The sequence below is a fragment of the Spermophilus citellus genome, assembly GCF_964194105.1.
Source record: "Spermophilus citellus genome assembly, chromosome: 14".
NCBI classification, from domain to species: domain Eukaryota; kingdom Metazoa; phylum Chordata; class Mammalia; order Rodentia; family Sciuridae; genus Spermophilus; species Spermophilus citellus.
The window spans coordinates 71349632-71367945 of record NC_138194.1 but is presented as its reverse complement, the minus strand read 5'-3'; the positions used below and the strand labels follow the sequence as shown (position 1 = coordinate 71367945).

General features: G+C 36.4%; 1 protein-coding gene across 2 annotated transcripts in view; it reads right to left on the bottom strand.

Annotated features, from left to right (window-relative positions):
• FZD6 (frizzled class receptor 6) overlaps positions 1-18314 on the bottom strand; it is a 38964-nt gene that overhangs the window by 9153 nt on the left and 11497 nt on the right. The window contains exon 3 of one of the 2 annotated variants that reach the window (XM_081265982.1): positions 3928-4124. The exons of the other annotated variant lie outside the window; for it this stretch is intronic. Within the exon in view, the coding sequence (XP_081122108.1) occupies positions 3928-4124 (197 nt within the window). The remainder of the gene's footprint in view (positions 1-3927; positions 4125-18314) is intronic. 2 annotated transcript variants of the gene reach the window in all.

Genomic DNA, 18314 nt, shown 5'->3' with positions numbered 1-18314 from the left:
GATAAGATTCATTCATGAGTTAATTGTGCTAAAAATCCTATTTTTGTAATATGGACTCTTATTGCAAATGAGCAAGCCAAACAGTGTTTATTATGTTTATTCACTATCACAGAAATGCCCAGACTGAATATTTCTTTTAAGAGAAAAACATATATTCCTGAGATTTACTTCTTTTTATTTTTTGGTACTAGGGATTGAACTTGGGGGTACTTGACCAATGAGCCATATCCCCAGCCCTATTTTGTATTTTTATTTAGAGACAGGGTCTCAGTTGCTTAGCACCTCACTTTTGCTGAGGCTGGCTTTGAACTCACAATCCTCCTGCCTCAGCCTCCTGAGCAGCTGGGATTACAGGCATGTACCACTGCACCCAGCCTATTCCTGAGATTTTTACATCCAATAAAGACAATTCACTTTGCCAAAATATTATACTAACACCAATCTGAAGGCATAAGTAATGAAAAGTACTTTGACCTTAACACAATAGACTATTTCACATTATAAGACTGCCTGTTAACAAGTGCTTTAGCATCATTTTCAATTGAAATGCACTTATTAATTTAAGAATCTGGCAAAGTACAGTGGGTGAGGAGTGATAAATCATACCAGTAAAGTGTTTTCATGAAGGCAAGGAAGGTATACATTCTGGGGGGAAAAGTTGGACTATTATAATAAGGACAGGAAAAAGAGGGAAAGAAAAACAGTGTAATAGACAACAGTAAGATCCCAAGACTCTCGGGTGGTATGGTGAACATGCACTGCTGTGTGAAGAGTGAGAAGAGGAAAAGGAAGACACACGACAGGTCACAATGAGAGAGGTATCAATCTACTGGCAAGCTATCTAAGGATGGCGGAGCCAGAGGTGAAAAGGAAGTCTCTTTAGCCAAGAGACTCCTCACATACAAATGTGTGCCTGTGTCTGATAAGCTGAGGAACCTGCAGGTCTCAGAGAATTAATGTACCTTTTTATCTTTTCAAGGATAAGTATCTCTGGTACCCAGAGCCTAATGAGTGCTATGACCACAGAGTTCTGCTATTTCTTAAAGAGTAGAAGCTGTCATTATGTTTTTGCCACAAAGCTGACTATGGTAAACCTTTCATTATGCTATAAACCTTTGAGCAGGCTAGAATTAGGTTTTTTTTTTTTAATACTTTTTTAGTTGTCAATGGACCGTTATTTAATTAATTTATTTATATATGGTGCTGAGAATTGAACCCAGTGCCTCACACACACTAGGTGAGTACTCTACCACTGAGCCACAACTCCAGCCCCTAAAATTAGGGGTTTAATCAGAAACCTCCCTCTTTCTTCATGTCTTCAAAGTTAGATGCCACAAAAGCTTTAAAGTTTTATTTACAGAAATGAAGAAAATAAAATTTCTCTACTCTAGAACATGCCAGAATTATTTTTATGTGTGGACCCAATTAACATTTTATAGAAGATGTTGTTTATGGGTTTGCTTTCTACAAGTAGGATATAGTTTAACAAAGGACTTATACAATTTTTAAAAATGGGGATTATACTTCTCAATCATAAGTATTAAGTATTCTCATATGTGAGATAAATTTGGTTTGGTTTAATTATAAGAAAAAAATGTCAGTTTCTTAACAAAATCAAACTACAAAGATCCAAACTCCCAAAGAGTTGGTAATAACAGCATAGGCACCAGTGTAAATTTCTGTAAGTTATAACAACTCTCCTGTTTTGAAATTGAGTAGGCAATTCCATAAAAAGAAAGTGTTTTCTCCAAGGCCTTATCATTTTCAAATATAAATATAAATCATTTCATCTTTCAGTTTCCTCCACAAGTAGTAAGATCCATGACAACAGAAATTTTTGAATTTAAGGGTGCTGAATGACTCGCTGGTTTCTTCACCTCTTCTTTTGCTGTCACCACTTTTTAGTTTGACCATCCACGTGGGAAACCCACTGACACTCTGGCTTCTTAGCTCCCCAACTTCTTCATCTTCAATGTCTATCCATAATCTATGGATACCGCAGTCACAAGGAATCCTCCACAGCCTACAGATGTACCCTATCTCCAAAAGTCAACTGAAGTATACTGCCCTTGGTCTACAGGCTCCTATCTTTGTAGCTCATTTATATTAAAAAATGTCCACTATGCCCTTAAAAAAACAAAAAACAAACAAACAAACAAACAAAAAACCCTCACTCACTCTCCTCAACCCTGTCTTCATACAGGTCTTCTTTCAATTCTTCGGTTCATTCCTTATCTATTTAGATTTTTCTAGACCATCATTTCAGTAACACCCTTCTAATTATCCTTCATTTTCTTACTGTTCCTTTGCCTTTGCACTGAACCCATCTGACAAAACCCCAACCACAGATAAATCCAGTTATCTATTTTACTGTACTTAGCCCCAAGCAACCTATGCTGCTGGAGAAGGTCTCAACAGGCCAGATGAGATCCACTAGAAATTCACCTGACTTAGCTGCAGTGTTACAAAGCTTCTCCCATCTACTCCCTCTGCTGTTCTCTACGCTTATCTCAAACTAATATCCTTTTTCCCCAGATCCTCCACAGAGGACCCTGACTCTTATTACTTCACAATGGAAATAGAAACCAGCAGGTAGGATTCTTGCAACAATCCTTACTAAACATACAACTCCATCTACATCTGTAGCCATCTTTTCCACGACCAACAATGTATCTGTGCTTGGGATCCTACCTCCTTCCCAGAAAACTACTATACACAATCTCTTCTACTTCAATATAGTTGCCTTTTCCTTGTTCCCAGCAGTTCTTACAGTAGTCAGTTCTTTCCCATTAAAATAAAACCTCCATGACCATTCTCTTCTGGCTCCCACATGCTCTTCCTCTGCTTCATAGCCAAATTTCCTAAGAATATCCATGTGTCCTGCTTCACTTTTCACTCACCCTTTCATACACTGCAAACTTCCCTTGCCACAGTTAATCTAGTGAAAAGATTTTTTTTTTTTTTTTTTTTTGGACTGGCAACACCTGACACTTCCTCTGCCTTGAATGCCTTTTTCTCTTCTGGACACACATTTCCCAGCTTCCCTGTTAGTTCAGTTACAACCAGATGACGGAAGTCTAGCCAGAAGCAAGGCAAATGAAAAATGTACAATAATTCCAGGCAGAGGCAGTTAAGAAAAGGCATGTTTCTATCTTCTCTCTCACCCATCTGAATGACTGTTAGCACTGCAGAATGGAGCAGCCTGGATTCCTGGAGATGAGCTGCTATGGAGAGCTGTCAGCAATCCTCATGGGACTATGACACAAGTGCCCTGCTTTACACAGAAGCTAACAGGCGCCTATCACCCGTTGTTAACTTAAAATACATGGAGACCTTCTCATTGCTCTCAGCATTAAAACATGGAAGATGGGCCCTGAATGGTCTGACTGCTGCTTCTCTCTCCTTCCTTATTTTGTACCAGTCTTTCTTATTCTCATCACTGCAGCCAATCTGATTTTATAATTCCCAAATATGCCAAGTTCCCTCCTGTCACAAGGTCTCTAAACAAGCTTCCTATTGTCCAAATTCTCTTCACTCCTCTCATTGTCCAATTACCTCAGTCTAACCTTCATCTTAACTGTCATCTCCTTTCCTATCCCCTAGTTTAGGCCAAAGGCACCACTATACATTCTCAAAAAACTATGCATATCTTCTTTGTTCTATTATCACAGACTTAATTTTTCACTTATTGGCATAATTATTTGATTATTTTCTGTCCATTCCTCCCTACTCTAGGTCTCCTGCAAGCAAGAACCAAGTCTGTTTATTGCTAACCACATGTATGCAATATTTACCACCATTGTGCCTGGTGAATATTAAGAGTGCAATAAACACTTGTTGAATTAAATAATGAAAGCCTTTTATTAACACTGTGCAGAGCTAGTAACATTAAAGTAACATTAGCTGTTAGTGAAAAACATAATTTACCTGTCACATTCAAGTTCCTCAGGCCATCTGATTCCAAAAGTGTCAATTAATTTTTTACAATCAGAATATACTTTCTCACAAAATTTTCGACAAGGCGGAACCACATGAATTTGGTCTGTGCAGGTTGGTACAAAAGCTTTGCAAAGGAAAGTTTCAACATTTGGTGAACATTCCAGATTTGCAAGAGGAAGAAAATGCTAAAAAGAAAAATAGAAAAATAAGATTAGAAAACATTTCCATCACAAATAGTTCATTTATTGTTTAAAGCATATACTTTCTACTTACACTCCAAAAGAATTTTTAAATCTCCCTCTCAATACAATTAAATTTTGAGAACATCAGTATGTTTAGTCTGTTAGATGTAGGATCCCTTCATACAAAATGGATGCTATTATTTTATTCAATTATACATTTTTTAAGAAGACATGGATTATTCCATTGAAACTGCTTGTTGAAGTCACCAATAAACTCCACATTGTCAAGTCCAAAGCTAAATTCTACTCAACAATTGACACAGTGGATTGTATTCTATTTCTGAGGCACTTTGTTCATTTGTCTTCTAGGATATTAACTGTCTTGAATTTCTGACTATTTTAATAACTGGCTGTTTCTTTGTCTGATCCTTTCCCCTTGCTGATTCTAAATATTGAAATGTTTCAGCTATAAATGCTGAAATGCTCTCAAGCTATACTCACTCCTCAGGGTAAACTTGCTGGCCCCATTCTCTCCTGTGAAGTCTAGACTTGAGTGAACATCTGCTTTCTGAACAATTGCAGAACAGGCATCTCAAACCCAATATATCTAAGAAACAATGCAATCCATTGCAGACTTAAGCCACAATCACTCTCAGTCTACCCCACCTCAGTAAATGCTCAGTCTACCCCACCTCAGTAAATGCTTAGACCAAGAATCTTGATTCATTCTTTACATCTCTCTTCTTTCATCCTATATCTAATCCATGAGCAAACCCTGCTGGCTCTCTCTTGAAAATATATTCTCAATCTATTTCTCACTATGCCCACCCAGTCTAAGCCACTGTATCTTTCACCTAGGCTACTGAAAACCCTCCTAACAAGTCTTACTACTTCCCACTCCTGCTAATCTTATAGTTGATTTTCATTATCAATCCATATTCCCCAATGTGATTCTTAAAAATTCAAGTTTGTCCTTATTCAAATATTTTGACAATATACATTCCAAAGTCTTTACCAAGTCCTATAAGGTCCCTAACTCTGACTATGTCTCCAATTTCATTTTTTATCCATTCTTTCTCTTATTCACTTCACTGTCACCAAATAAGACTTTTGCTTCTCATTTCATGTATATTTCTCCCTCAGAATTTTTGCATTTGTTGTGCCCTTCAATTCTTCCACCAGATAGTCGCATGGTTTTTGTCCCCATTTGAGTCTGCTCAACTGTCATCTTAGAGAGGCATTTTCTACCCAACCTACCTAAAAATTATCTAGTCATTCTCTATCCCATTGCTCTGGTTTGTACTTTTTTTAATCCCTTACCAACATCTAACTTTGTATTACATAGTTTATGTCTTAATTTCTGCCTTTTCCACTGGGAATGTAAATTCTATGAGGGAAGGGATTTGGTCTATTCTGTTCACTATTTTTGTTTGAGTTGCTAGGAAGTAAACACAGGGCTTGATGCATGTTAGGCAAGCACTCTACCTACTTATTTCCCTAGCCCTCTGCTCACTGATAAATCTCTAGAGCCTATAACAGTGTCTGCTACATAAATATTTATTGAATAAATGAATGTTTTCCATAACAATGAGTGAATGCAATGACAAGGCATGTCAATAAAAAATTTCAGAGCGTCAAAATAAGGATAAGAATATAACTATTTCCAGGGGGAATAAAAAGGACATAGGGATGAAATAAGTTTTGAATATTTGGTAATATTACAGCTAAAAGGCAATGAAGAAATAACTCTAAAATTTTGAAGAAGAGTAACTTTCAACCTGTACCCAGCCAAACATTTGGGGGAGGTAAAAATAGTGATATTTTTGACTCTGTAAAAAATTTTTAAAAATTTTATTTTCAAGTACCCCTTTTTTTAGAAAGCAACCAGAGAATGTAATATTCTTGAAACACACTGAAGAGATATATGAATAAACCAAGAAGGAAAATAATATGAGACTCAGGAATTACTTTATCTAGTTTTAAAGAATGGCAAGAGGAATTCTCAGTAGGACAGCTATGAATCTAGTCCAGAAAACAATCAGAGCATATTTGATAGGAGGACAGATGGCTGAAGAAAAAAGATCTCCAGGGGTTGGAAATGGGTACTGGAATTGAGAGATTATGTGATATTTAGAGCCCCTGAAAAAATTGTCTCTAGATGATTGACAATTCTGTTAAGACATCTGGAAAATGTCAGCAATAGGTACATAAAGCAAAGCAAATAGGGATAACTACAACTACTGCATTAACTTAGGAGGAGGAGGTATTAAAGAAATAAATGTAATGCAAGTATACTACTTAACTCAGCCACGCACAATATTTGATATACTTAATGATATACTGACTACTGATTTAGTTAAAAATTGTCTTAGAAAATTGGGAAGAGAAATAAAAATGGTGGAAAAGAAAAGTGAATTATCAACTACCATAACAGGAAAGAACAAAGAGCTACTGCTTGAAGTTCTAAATTGATGAATCAATAAATAGCATAATAAACATATCAGCCTAAATATGGCTTACACACCAGAACAACTTCTAGAAGAGTTCAAAATGTCTGTCTCTAGGGAGCAGGACTGGGATAAGTATGGAGCAGGGTGTGCAAAGACTCTTCCTTTTCTATCAAAAAGCTTTTTAGTGTTGAGGGTTTTTTCCCAGCTTTATTCAGATATAATTAGTTGACATATGATAAACTGAATATCATTGTATAAAGTGTACAACTGGATAAGTTTTGAAACCATTACCACAATCAAGGTAATAAATATAATCATCACTATCAATAGTTTCCTTCTACCCCTTTGTAATTATTCCCTTCTTCCACCTCCTGAACCTTCCTTTCTCTTTTTCCCTCCCCAGTAATTTCTCACTCTGGCAACCACTGATGTGCTTTCTGTTACTACAGAGTGGTATTTTCTATAATTTTACATAAGTGAAATCACATAATATGTTTTCTTTTTGTTGTTGGCTTCTTTCACCCAGAATCATTATTTTGAGATTCATCCATGTTGTTTCATGTATTAGAAGTTTATTTATTTTAATTGCTGAGTAGTATTCCATTATATCGTTATATCATCATTTGTTTATGTATTTACCTATTGATAGACAGTCTGAAGTACTCAAAGGACATTTGAGTGTGAATATCTACTAGTAGACAGTTAAATAAATAGAGCTATGATGGTCAGAGACTTTAGGTCAAGGATATGGATTTGAAAATCATCAGTATAAAAATGGACACTGAAATAATTGATTGACATTACATAGAAAGAACGGATAGTAAGAGAAGATGAAAATCCTGATTCAAGAGGAATTACACTGAACCTATTACTAGCATTTATTTCCTCTCCAAATGCCACTGAAAAAAGATGAAAAGGTTAAAAAAAAAAAAACCCTGAAATCCATCATTATATAAGAAAAAAATAAACAGGGAAAATTCTCATTAATTACTATAAACTTTGAAACATTTCTGGAAGATATAAAGAAAGAATGGGGACTGATACTTTCATCAGGATGGTCAACATAATAGTTCCTGACATAAAAAACATTCAGATTCTAGAAAAACTGCAACAATACACTTTAAAATGCATTGCTGAGCACTAGATAGACCTAATAAATTACCTTAAAATATATAAAGTAAAAAACTGACAAAACTATAAGGAGAAATGGACAATTTCGGCCAAAACCACCCACACCAGCCTGTGCAGGATCCAGGCTCACAGTAGGCCTGGTTCACCCCTCCCTCCATGAGGCAGACACCTGACAGAGCCTAGCCTTTGGCACAGGACTGCCCCTTCTGACCAGCCGTCTACCATGGGAGGTCAAGCCCTGCGGCCCAGATCCACCCACACCAGCCTGTGCAGGGCCCAGGCTCACAGTAGACCTGAGTCTACCCCTCCACAGGCAGGCACCCGTCGGAGCCCAGCTTCTGGCACAAGACCACCTCTACCGACCAACAGACTACAGCGGAAGTCAGGTCTGGCCTAGATCTGTCCACACTGACTTGCACAGGACCCAGGTCCAGGGTAGGTCCGAGTTTGCCTACCCTCCCACCTGGGAGCCTAAGCCTAATCCACTTCCATCTTGGGACACTGCAGTCTGATATCACCATAGCCTTGCCCACACAGTCAGCCCCTAACTTTTTGACAACAGACAGGGCCTACAAGCAGTTACATCTCAGAGCAGGTATCCCAAAGGAAGTGTGAGGCCCACTCTTGCAGCCCCATCTCGGTAAGACATTGCTTCTATGTTGAGGCACCTTAACTATTATCTCAAGTTACCTCTGCTATTGCTGCCACCAACCTTAGATGCAGTAGCATACACTGAGGGACACCGGCAAGGTCTGGAAGCCCAACATCAAGGTGAGGTACAGAAAGGGAGCAGAGTACAACAATTACCAATAGGGCATTATGTAAAATTGTGGATGTGTAACCGATGTGACTCTGCAATCTGCATTTGGGGTAAAATTGGGAGTTCATAACCCACTTCAGTCTAATGTATGAAGTATGATATGTCAAGAGCTTTGTAACGTTGTGAACAACCAATAAAAAAAAAAAAAAAGGTGAGGTACAGACAATCTGCACGGGTACTACAAGAATACAGGGAAGAAACTGTCATACCTCAGATCCACACTGCAAGAAGGTAAGACACATAGACAACATGAAAAAACGAGAGAGGAAAGTGCCCCAAACAAACCAGGATACTATAATAACAGAACCCATGGACATCGAAATTGATGAAATGTCAGAGATGGAGTTCAGAAGGTTTACAATTAAAATAATCTCTGAATTAAAGAATGACCTAAATGAGCAAATACAGGCAAAAATTGATCACTCCAACAAAGAGATAAGAGAACAAATATAGGTAGCAAAAGAGAGGGGGCTGGGGTTGTAGCTCCATGGGTAGAGTGCTCACCTAGTATGCATAAGGCACTGGGTTCGATTCACAGCACCACATAAATATAAAATAAAGATATTGTGCCAACCTAAAACTAAATAATAAATATAAAAAAAAGAGAGAGACTCTGGAAAAAAAACAGTCAGAAATCCTTGAAATGAAGGATAAAGTAAATCAAATAAAAAACTCAATAGAAAGCATAACCAACAGACTAGATCACTTGGAAGAAAGAATGTCAGATAATGAAGACAAAGTAGACTATCTGGAAAATAAAGTTGATCACACAGTGAAGATAGTAAGAAACCATGAACAGAACATCCAAGAATTATGGGACAGCATCAAAAGACAAAATCTAAGAGTTATTGGGATAGAGGAAGGCAAAGAGTTTCAAACCAAAGGAATGTGCAATCTCTTCAATGAGATAATATCAGAAAATTTACCAAGCATGAAGAACGAATTGGAAAGCCAAGCAGAGGAGGCTTAAAGGACACCAAATGTACAAAATTACAACAGATCTACACCAAGGCACATTATAATGAAAATGCTTAGCATAAAGGATAAGGATAGAATCTTAGGAGTCACAAGAGAGAGGAATCAGATGATATATAGAAGGAGACCAATTTGTATCTTAGCAGGTTTTTCAACCCAGACCCTCAAAGCCAGGAGATTGTGGAATAACACATACCAAGCTCTGAAAGAAAATGGATGCCAACCAAGAATCTTATATCCAGCAAAACTAAGCTTTAGATTTGATGATGAAATAAGAACCTTCCATGATAAACAAAAGTTAAAGGAATTTACAACTAGAAAGCCTGCACTACAGAACATCCTCAGCAAAATATTCCAAGAAGGGCTGGGGATGTGGCTCAAGCGGTAGCGCGCTCGCCTGGCATGTGTGCGGCCCGGGTTCGATCTTCAGCACCACATACAAACAAAGATGTTGTGTCCGCCAAAAACTGAAAAATAAATATTAAAATTCTCTCTCTTTAAAAAAAATATTCCAAGAAGAGGAAATGAAAAACATGATGAAAATCATCAGAAAGAGGTATTACAGTAATTAGAGGAGAAACAAAGTCATGTTGAATACCAAAAATAAACAAATATGGCTAGTATACAAATCATATCTCAATAATAACCCTGAATGTTAATGACTTAAACTCACCAATCAAAAGACACAGACTAACAGATTGAATAATAATAATAATAAAAGGCCCAACAATATGCTGCCTCCTAGAGACTCATCTCATAGGAAAAGACATCCATGGACTAAAGGTGAAGGGTTGGGAAGCAAGCAGGGGTTTCCATCTTCATATCAAATAAAGTAGACTTCAAACTAAAGTCAATCAAAAAGGATAAAGAAGGACACTATATACTACTCAAGGGAAACATACACCAACAAGACTTAACAATTATAAATATATATGCCCCATCTACGTTCATCAAACTCTTCTCAAGTTCAAGAGTCAAACAGACCACAACACAATAATTTTGGGTGACTTTAACACACCTCTTTCATCACTAGATAGATCTTCCAAACAAAAGCTGAACAAAGAAACCACAGAACTCAATAATACAATCAATAACTTAGACTTAATTGACATATATAAGGAATATTTCATCCTTCAATGAGAGAATACACTTTCTTCTCAGTAGCACATGGATCCTTCTCTAAAATAGACCATATACTATGCCACAAAGCAACTCTTAGGAAATATAAAAAAGTAGAGATACTACCCTGCATTCTATCAGACCATAATGGAATGAAATTAAAATCAATGATAAAATAAGAAATAAAATCCACTCCAACACCTGGAGACTAAATAATATGCTACTGAATAAACAATGGGTTGCAGAAGACATCAAGGAGGTGATTAAAAAATTTTTAGAAGTGAATGAGAACTCATGTACAACATATCAAAATCTCTGGGACACTATGAAAGCAGTTCTAAGAGGAAAGTTCACTGCATGGAGTTCATTCCTTAAAAGAAGAAAAAGTCCACAAATAAATGACTTAATATTACATCTCAAAGCCCTAGAAAAAGAAGAACAAATCAACACCAAAAGCAGTGGAAGACAGGAAATAATTACAATCAGAGCTGAAATCAATGAAATTGAAACAATGAAATTGAAAAAATTGACAGAACAAAAAGTTGGTTCTTTAAAAAAATAAGATTGACAGACCCTTAGCCATGTTAACGAAGAGGAGAGAGAAAACTCAAATTACTAACATACATGATGAAAAAGGAAATATCATAGCAAACACTACAGAAATACAGAAGATAACTAGAAATTATTTTGAAAACTTGTACTCCAATAAAATAGAAAATATCGAAGGCATTCACAAATTTATAGTGTCATATAATTTGCCCAAATTAAATCAGGATGATATACATAATTTAAAAAGATCAATTTCAAGTGATAAAATAGAAGATGCCATCAAAAGTCTACCAACCAAGAAAATACACAGTCGAGTTCTACAAGACCTTTAAAGAAGAACCAATACCAATACTCTTCAATTTATTTCAGGAAAAAGAAAAAGAGGCAGCACTTCCAAACTCATTCTATGAGGTCAATATCACCCTGATTCCAAAACCAGGCAAAGACACATCAAAAAAAGAAAACTTCAGACCAATATCTTTAATGTACATAGGTGCAAAAATTCTCAATAAAATTCTGGCAAATCGAATTCAAAACCATATCAAAAAGATTGCATACCACGACCAAGTGGGATTCAAGGTTGGTTCAACATACAGAAATCAATAAATGTAATTCATCACATCAATAGACTTAAAGATAAGAATCATATGATTATCTCAATAGGCACAGAAAAAGCATCTGACAAAATACAGAACTGTTTTATGTTCAAAACACTAGAAAAACTAGGGATAACAGAAACATATCTCAACATCATAAAGGCTATCTATGCTAAGCCCCAGGCCAGCATCATTCTAAATGGAGAAAAATTGAAGGCATTCCCTCTAAAAACTAGAACCAGACAGGGATGCCATCTTTTACAACTTCTATTTAACATACTAACATAACTATTTAACATAGTTCTTGAAACACTGGCCAGAGCAATTAGATGAAAGAAATTAAAGGGATACACATAGGAAAAGAAGAATTCAAATTGGCACTATTTGCTAATGATATGATTCTATACCTAGAAGACCCTAAAAGTTCCACCAGAAAACTTCTAGAACTATTAAATGAATTCAGCAAAAAGAAAAAAAAGGATATAAAATCAACACCCATAAATCAAAGGCATTTCTGTATATCAGTGATAAATCCTCTGAAAGGGAAATGACGAAAACTACCCCATTTACAATAGTCTCAAAAAAAAAAATACTTGAGAATCAATTTAACAAAAGAGGTGAAAGAGCTATATAATGAAAATTACAGTGCTCGCTTCGGCAGCACATATACTAAAATTGGAACGATACAGAGAAGATTAGCATGGCCCCTGTGCAAGGATGACACGCAAATTCGTGAAGTGTTCCATATTTTTTACTTACAAATAAAGTAAACCTCTTGCCTTCTATCAGCATTAAAAAAAAAAAAAAAAAAAGAAAATTACAGAACCCTAAAGAAAGAAGTCAAAGAAGACCTTAGAAGATGGAAAGATCTACCTTGCTCTTGATAGGCAGAATTAATATTATCAAAATGTCTATACTTCAAAAAGCACTATACAGACTTAATGCAATTCCAATCAAAATCCCAATGACATTCCTCATAGAAATAGAAAAAGCAATCATGAAATTCATCTGGAAAAATAAGAGACCCAGAATAGCTAAAGCAATCCTTAGCAGGAAGAGTGAAGCAGGTGGCATTGCTATACCAGACCTTAAACTATACTACAGAGCAATAGTAACAAAGACAGCATGGTATTTACAGCATCAAAACAGACTGGTAGACCAATGGTACAGAATAGAGGACACAGAGACTAACCCACAAAATTACAATTATCTTATATTAGACAAAGGTGCCAAAAACATGGATTGGAGAAAAGATAGTCTATTCAACAAATGGTGCTGGGAAAACTGGAAATCCATATGCAACATAATGAAATTAAATCCCTATCTCTCACCATGCACAAAACTCAACTCAACATGGATCAAGGACTTAGGAATAAAACAAGAGACCCTGCATCTAATAGCAGAAAAAGTAGGCCCCAATCTCCATCAAGTGGGAGTAGGCCCCAACTTCCTTAATAAGATTCCTTTGGTAGAAGAATTAAAGTCAAGAATCAATAAATGGGATGGAATCAAACTAAAAAGTTTCTTCTCAGCAAAAGAAATAATCTGTGAGGTGAACAGAGAGCCTACATCTTGGGAGCAAATTTTTACCCCTCACACATCAGATAGAGCACTAATCTCTTCAGTATATAAGAACTCAAAAAGTCAAACACCAAAAAAACAAATAACCCAATCAATAAATGGGCCAAGGAACTGAACAGACACTTCTCAGATGATGATATACAATCAATCAACAAATACACGAAAATGTTCATCACTGCTAGCAATCTGAGAAATGCAAATCAAAACCACTCTAAGATTTCATCTCACTCCAGTCAGAAATGACAGCTATTATGAAGACAAACAACAATATAAGTGTTGGTGAGGATGTGGGGAAAAAGGTACATTCATACACTGCTGGTGGGATTGCAAATATGAAAAGCAGTATGGAAATTTCTTGGAAAATTGGGAATGGAACTACCTTTTGACCCAGCTATCCCTCTCCTTGGTCTATATCCAAAGGGCTTAAAAACAGCATTCTACAGGGGCACAGCCACATCAATGTTTATAGCAGCACAATTCACAATAGCTAAACTGTGGAATCAACCTAGATGCCCTTCAATAGATAAATGGATTAAAAAATGCAGCATATATACCCAATGGAATATTATTCAGCAATAAAAGAGAATAAAATCATGACATTTGTAGGTTTATGGATGGAGTTAGAGAAGATATGCTAAGTGAAGTTAGCCAATCCAAAAAAAACCAAATGCCAAATGTTTTCTTTGATATAAGGAGGCTGACTCATAGTGGGATAGAGAAAGGGAGCATGGGAGGAACAGACGAACTCTAGATAGGGCAGAGGGGTTGGAGGGGAAGGGAGGGACATGGGGTTAGAAATGATGGTGGAATGTGATGATCATTATTATCTAAAGTGCATGTATGAAGACACAAATTGGTGTGAATGTACTTTGTATACAACCAGAGATATGAAAAATTGTAGTCTGTATGTGTAATAAGAATTGTAATGCATTCTGCTGTTATATATAAATTTTAAAAATGGACAATTTCATAATCATAATAAGAAATTTCAATACATCTTAGTAAATTAAAGATGGGCAAAAATTAATAAATATTAAATATGATTAGAGTACTATAATAAACAAATCTGATTTAAAGGGTGCATTCAGACAGAACCCACACACAATTAGAGAATAGCTTTGGAGGATATTGGACCCATGGAAGTTTTACCTGTCCTCTATAGTTGGTATTCTGTATCTCTTTTATTCGAATGATATTCAGAGACCCAAGCCTTTGCTACCTAACAAGAAGTCCTTGAAGAGCAAACAGTACAGTGCTTTTCTCAACTTTTTTTAATCCTGGGGATGGTAGGAATGCCCAACTGTGTAAGTATTCTCCTTTGGGATTGAAGTAGAGGAGGAAGGCATGGGCAACTGCATTTACTTCTTTATTTACTGTCCCCCAAAAGTCTAGTGCCTAAATTTTTTGAGTATCTGATAATCAGATTCTTTGGTAGAAAGAATTAAAATATGCTGTATTTATTTCCAACTCAGAAGACATTTTATAATACCCATGATAAACTGATGTTCAGCATTTAAGAACTAAATTATCTAGTTCAAGGGCTGGCAAAATGAAAGAAACCTGTAGTTTTGCTACACTAACACAATTTTCTTATGGGACAAAAATGGGAACCACTTCCCTTGCATAATTCCTCTGGAGTGCTAATGTTGGTTAATCCAATAATGCTGACGTTCACATACTGTGCAGAGGATAAACCAGATATTAAACACTTAAAGTCCTTCATAGGCCAGGCAGATAGATTCAAAGGGGTATAAGACAATGGGGGTTTTGGGTAGCATCTGCCACTCAACTCCAGTAAGATGTTATTTGGAAAGGTGGGCACAGAATTGTCTCATATATCCATGCTTTCACAAGAAAACAACTTGAATTTTTGTGTGATTAGATTTAGGCACTTTAATTTACACATTTAAAACATGTGTGGGACAAACAAAACATGTCTTTGTGTCAGACCCAGTTGGGTCACTAACTTCCAAGTTTTGTTGCAAACTAACAGACTTAAAAAATTCTTGGAAGGAACCCAAGAAGACCTTTAGGACCAATTATTTTCAGAGTGTCTGTGTGCATCCATGTGTACATTATATCTTGCCAAGAAACATTTTCTTTAAATAAGAGGTTACAAAGAAGCCTGACTTATTAAATAAATAAAAGCACAGCTGCTTTGGCTGAGGAGGAAGCCCTTCCTGCAGAGAAACCTCTCACTGTTCCCCTCACTACCAATGACCTCAAAGCACCTCCAGAGATCATAGATTGAAAACACTGACATAAGCCAAATCCTCAGATTGTAAGTGAAAAAACTGAAGCCAATTTTTTATTGGGAATTATTACTGAAATTCCAAAACCTACTCTGGATTAGAATCTTGATATCCTTATTCATGGTCCAGCACTGCTTTTAGCAAGACTACAGCTGCTGATAACAAATCAGAGCTTTGCTTTATTCAGCACTTACCATAAGTGAGGCACTGCGTTTTTTAATATACCATTTACTTTTACAACAACCCTGTGAGATAGATGTTATTATCTCCACCTTGCAGACAAGGTACCTGAGGCTGAGAAAAAAAAGAAGTAAGCAGCATAAGAAGGATATGAACCTGGGCTCACATGACTTCAGAGGATGTCCTCTTGAACTTTCACACTAAGCACCAACCAATTCCCCTGAGAAACACCCTTTCCCAAAGCATTGGACAGGCAAAAATGCCAATAAGGATGAGGGGAACAAAAGATATCAAGAGAACTGGAAATCTTTTACACGAAAGAAACTCTCCAGTTTGAAAAAACAATAATTCACAGGTCACAAATCAGACTCTAAAACCTCAAACTACACTCCTCTTCCCTAATACCAGGGGAAACAGGATTACCTTTCTTCCCAATCCTAGACGGAGTTATCTGTCCTTGAGCACTTACCCAACATAGGAATGGAGTAATCCAGACTTTGGGGATGGCACCAGAAGATCCCAGAAAAGACTATCTCCCAAATAAAAAGTGAATTACAACTCCAACAGAGAACACGTGGAAAGTAGCCTTTGAACCACCTCTTTAAAAGCACCCTGATCCTGCTGATGGGCAGAATCAGAGCTCTTGGGACAGGAGTCCCCTGTGTTTCTTCTGCTAAGCAACCTTCTTTTTCCTTTTTCTCAGAAAAAACCAAAAAAACAAAAAAAAAAAACCCTCAAACTATGTTCATCATTCCAGATAATGCACATATCTCCTAAAGCAGGTAATTTTGAGCAAATAATTTAGAAACAAACAATGACATTTTAAATAATGAATCATCCTATTATTGAATTTAGTGTATCAATCAGTTGAAAACAAACTGGATGAACATATTGCTCTAATCTTTTGAAGCAAAAATCTTAACAGGAATCAATGTTCATCCACAAAACATACTAGGTACCCTTCTCAGAATCCAACCTTTAGATGCAAAGACTACTAACCCAACTTACTGCAATATTTATGTCCATATAGTTTTGTACTCTGAAATCCGTCAGATTATTACACTAGTATTTAGCATAGTTAGTGCATTAAACTTATAAATTGAGCAAATATTCAAACTTCCTGATCTATCCAGTCTGTTCCCTTTCTTCCCACTTCGTGACACATCTTTTTTTAAATATTTTTATTAGTTATTGATGGACCTTTGTTTATTTATTTTTTTGTTTATATGTGGTGCTGAGAATCAAACCCAGTGCCTCACACATGCTAGTCAAGTGCTCTACCACTGCGCCACAACCCCAGCCCTCATGAGACATCTTATTCAACTCTCTTACTTATCTTGTGCCTTCATGATCTCACTTATGAATTCCTGGTTTTGTATTTCATTCTCAAAACAACTCATCCAATAACTAACCACAACAAAAAGTATCAATACTGCTTTTGTGATTCTACCATTTAATAATAAATAAAATAGTACTATTAATTACAGTTTTAATCCTCAGAGAAATAAAAGGTACACTCCTCCAAGGAAATGGTCAGTCTCTGGCAGAAATCCCTAGAAATGATTGTTATTATTAGTACTGGCCAAGTTGAGGAAGAAGGCAAATGAGAAGGCAATTCATATCTCTATTCTGAAAAATAGCCTAAGCTAAACATTAAGATAAATGGATAATGAGAACCAAAATACATGGAGTATTTTATATAATCTTTTTCTGGAAATAATGCTAGTATTTAATCTTAACTGAGTTCTAGGTACTCTTTAACTACCTGTGCCTCCACTGACAGAAAGTTTCTGTATCAGAGTCTCAGAGTATCCATCAGTAAAATGAGAGCCACAAACTAATGGATGATCTCTAAGGACACCAATGACTCAAGAGCTTATGAAGACAGTAACAGATTAGAGATAAATTTCAAATCAACTATAGATAATAATGACATTTTCTCTCAGGTAGGTAAGTCTGTCTTACTTTGATCTCTAGAGTTTACACTTATCATTTCCATCTGCCCAGCAATCCTATTTTTGGGGAATTCCAAAGCAGGGGAGATGCTATAGAAGCTAAGGAGGAACCTAGGGATGCAATTTGGCAACAACAATATAGGCTTAGCCATTTAGATGCTCCAGGTATTGAGATTCTTGGGGAGATCATTGGGTAAAGAACAGGTACAACATATTATTTGAGTCATCTGGAGAGGGATCAATACTCCCTACAATGCCAAAATAAGTGTCTAGTGACAATGATTCAGAAAGTGTCTAATAGCATTGGCCTTGGTGACAAACCAATATGATAGTGTATGTTTTGGTTCCTCTGACCCTCCACATATTGTGAATCTGGTTGTCCAACCTCCCTGTGAATTTTAAAAGCTGTTGTATGTCTGTTCACTTTCTTTATAAATTAGCCAGAATTCATGTCTGTTATCTGTAGCCAAGAAGACTGATTAGTGTGGAGGTTGCACAAAACATGGTTTGTCAGTGACTTCAGCAAAATGGGGGAATTTTAGGACTGGATTTCTGCCCTAACTTAGGGCTAAAATCAGTAATCAG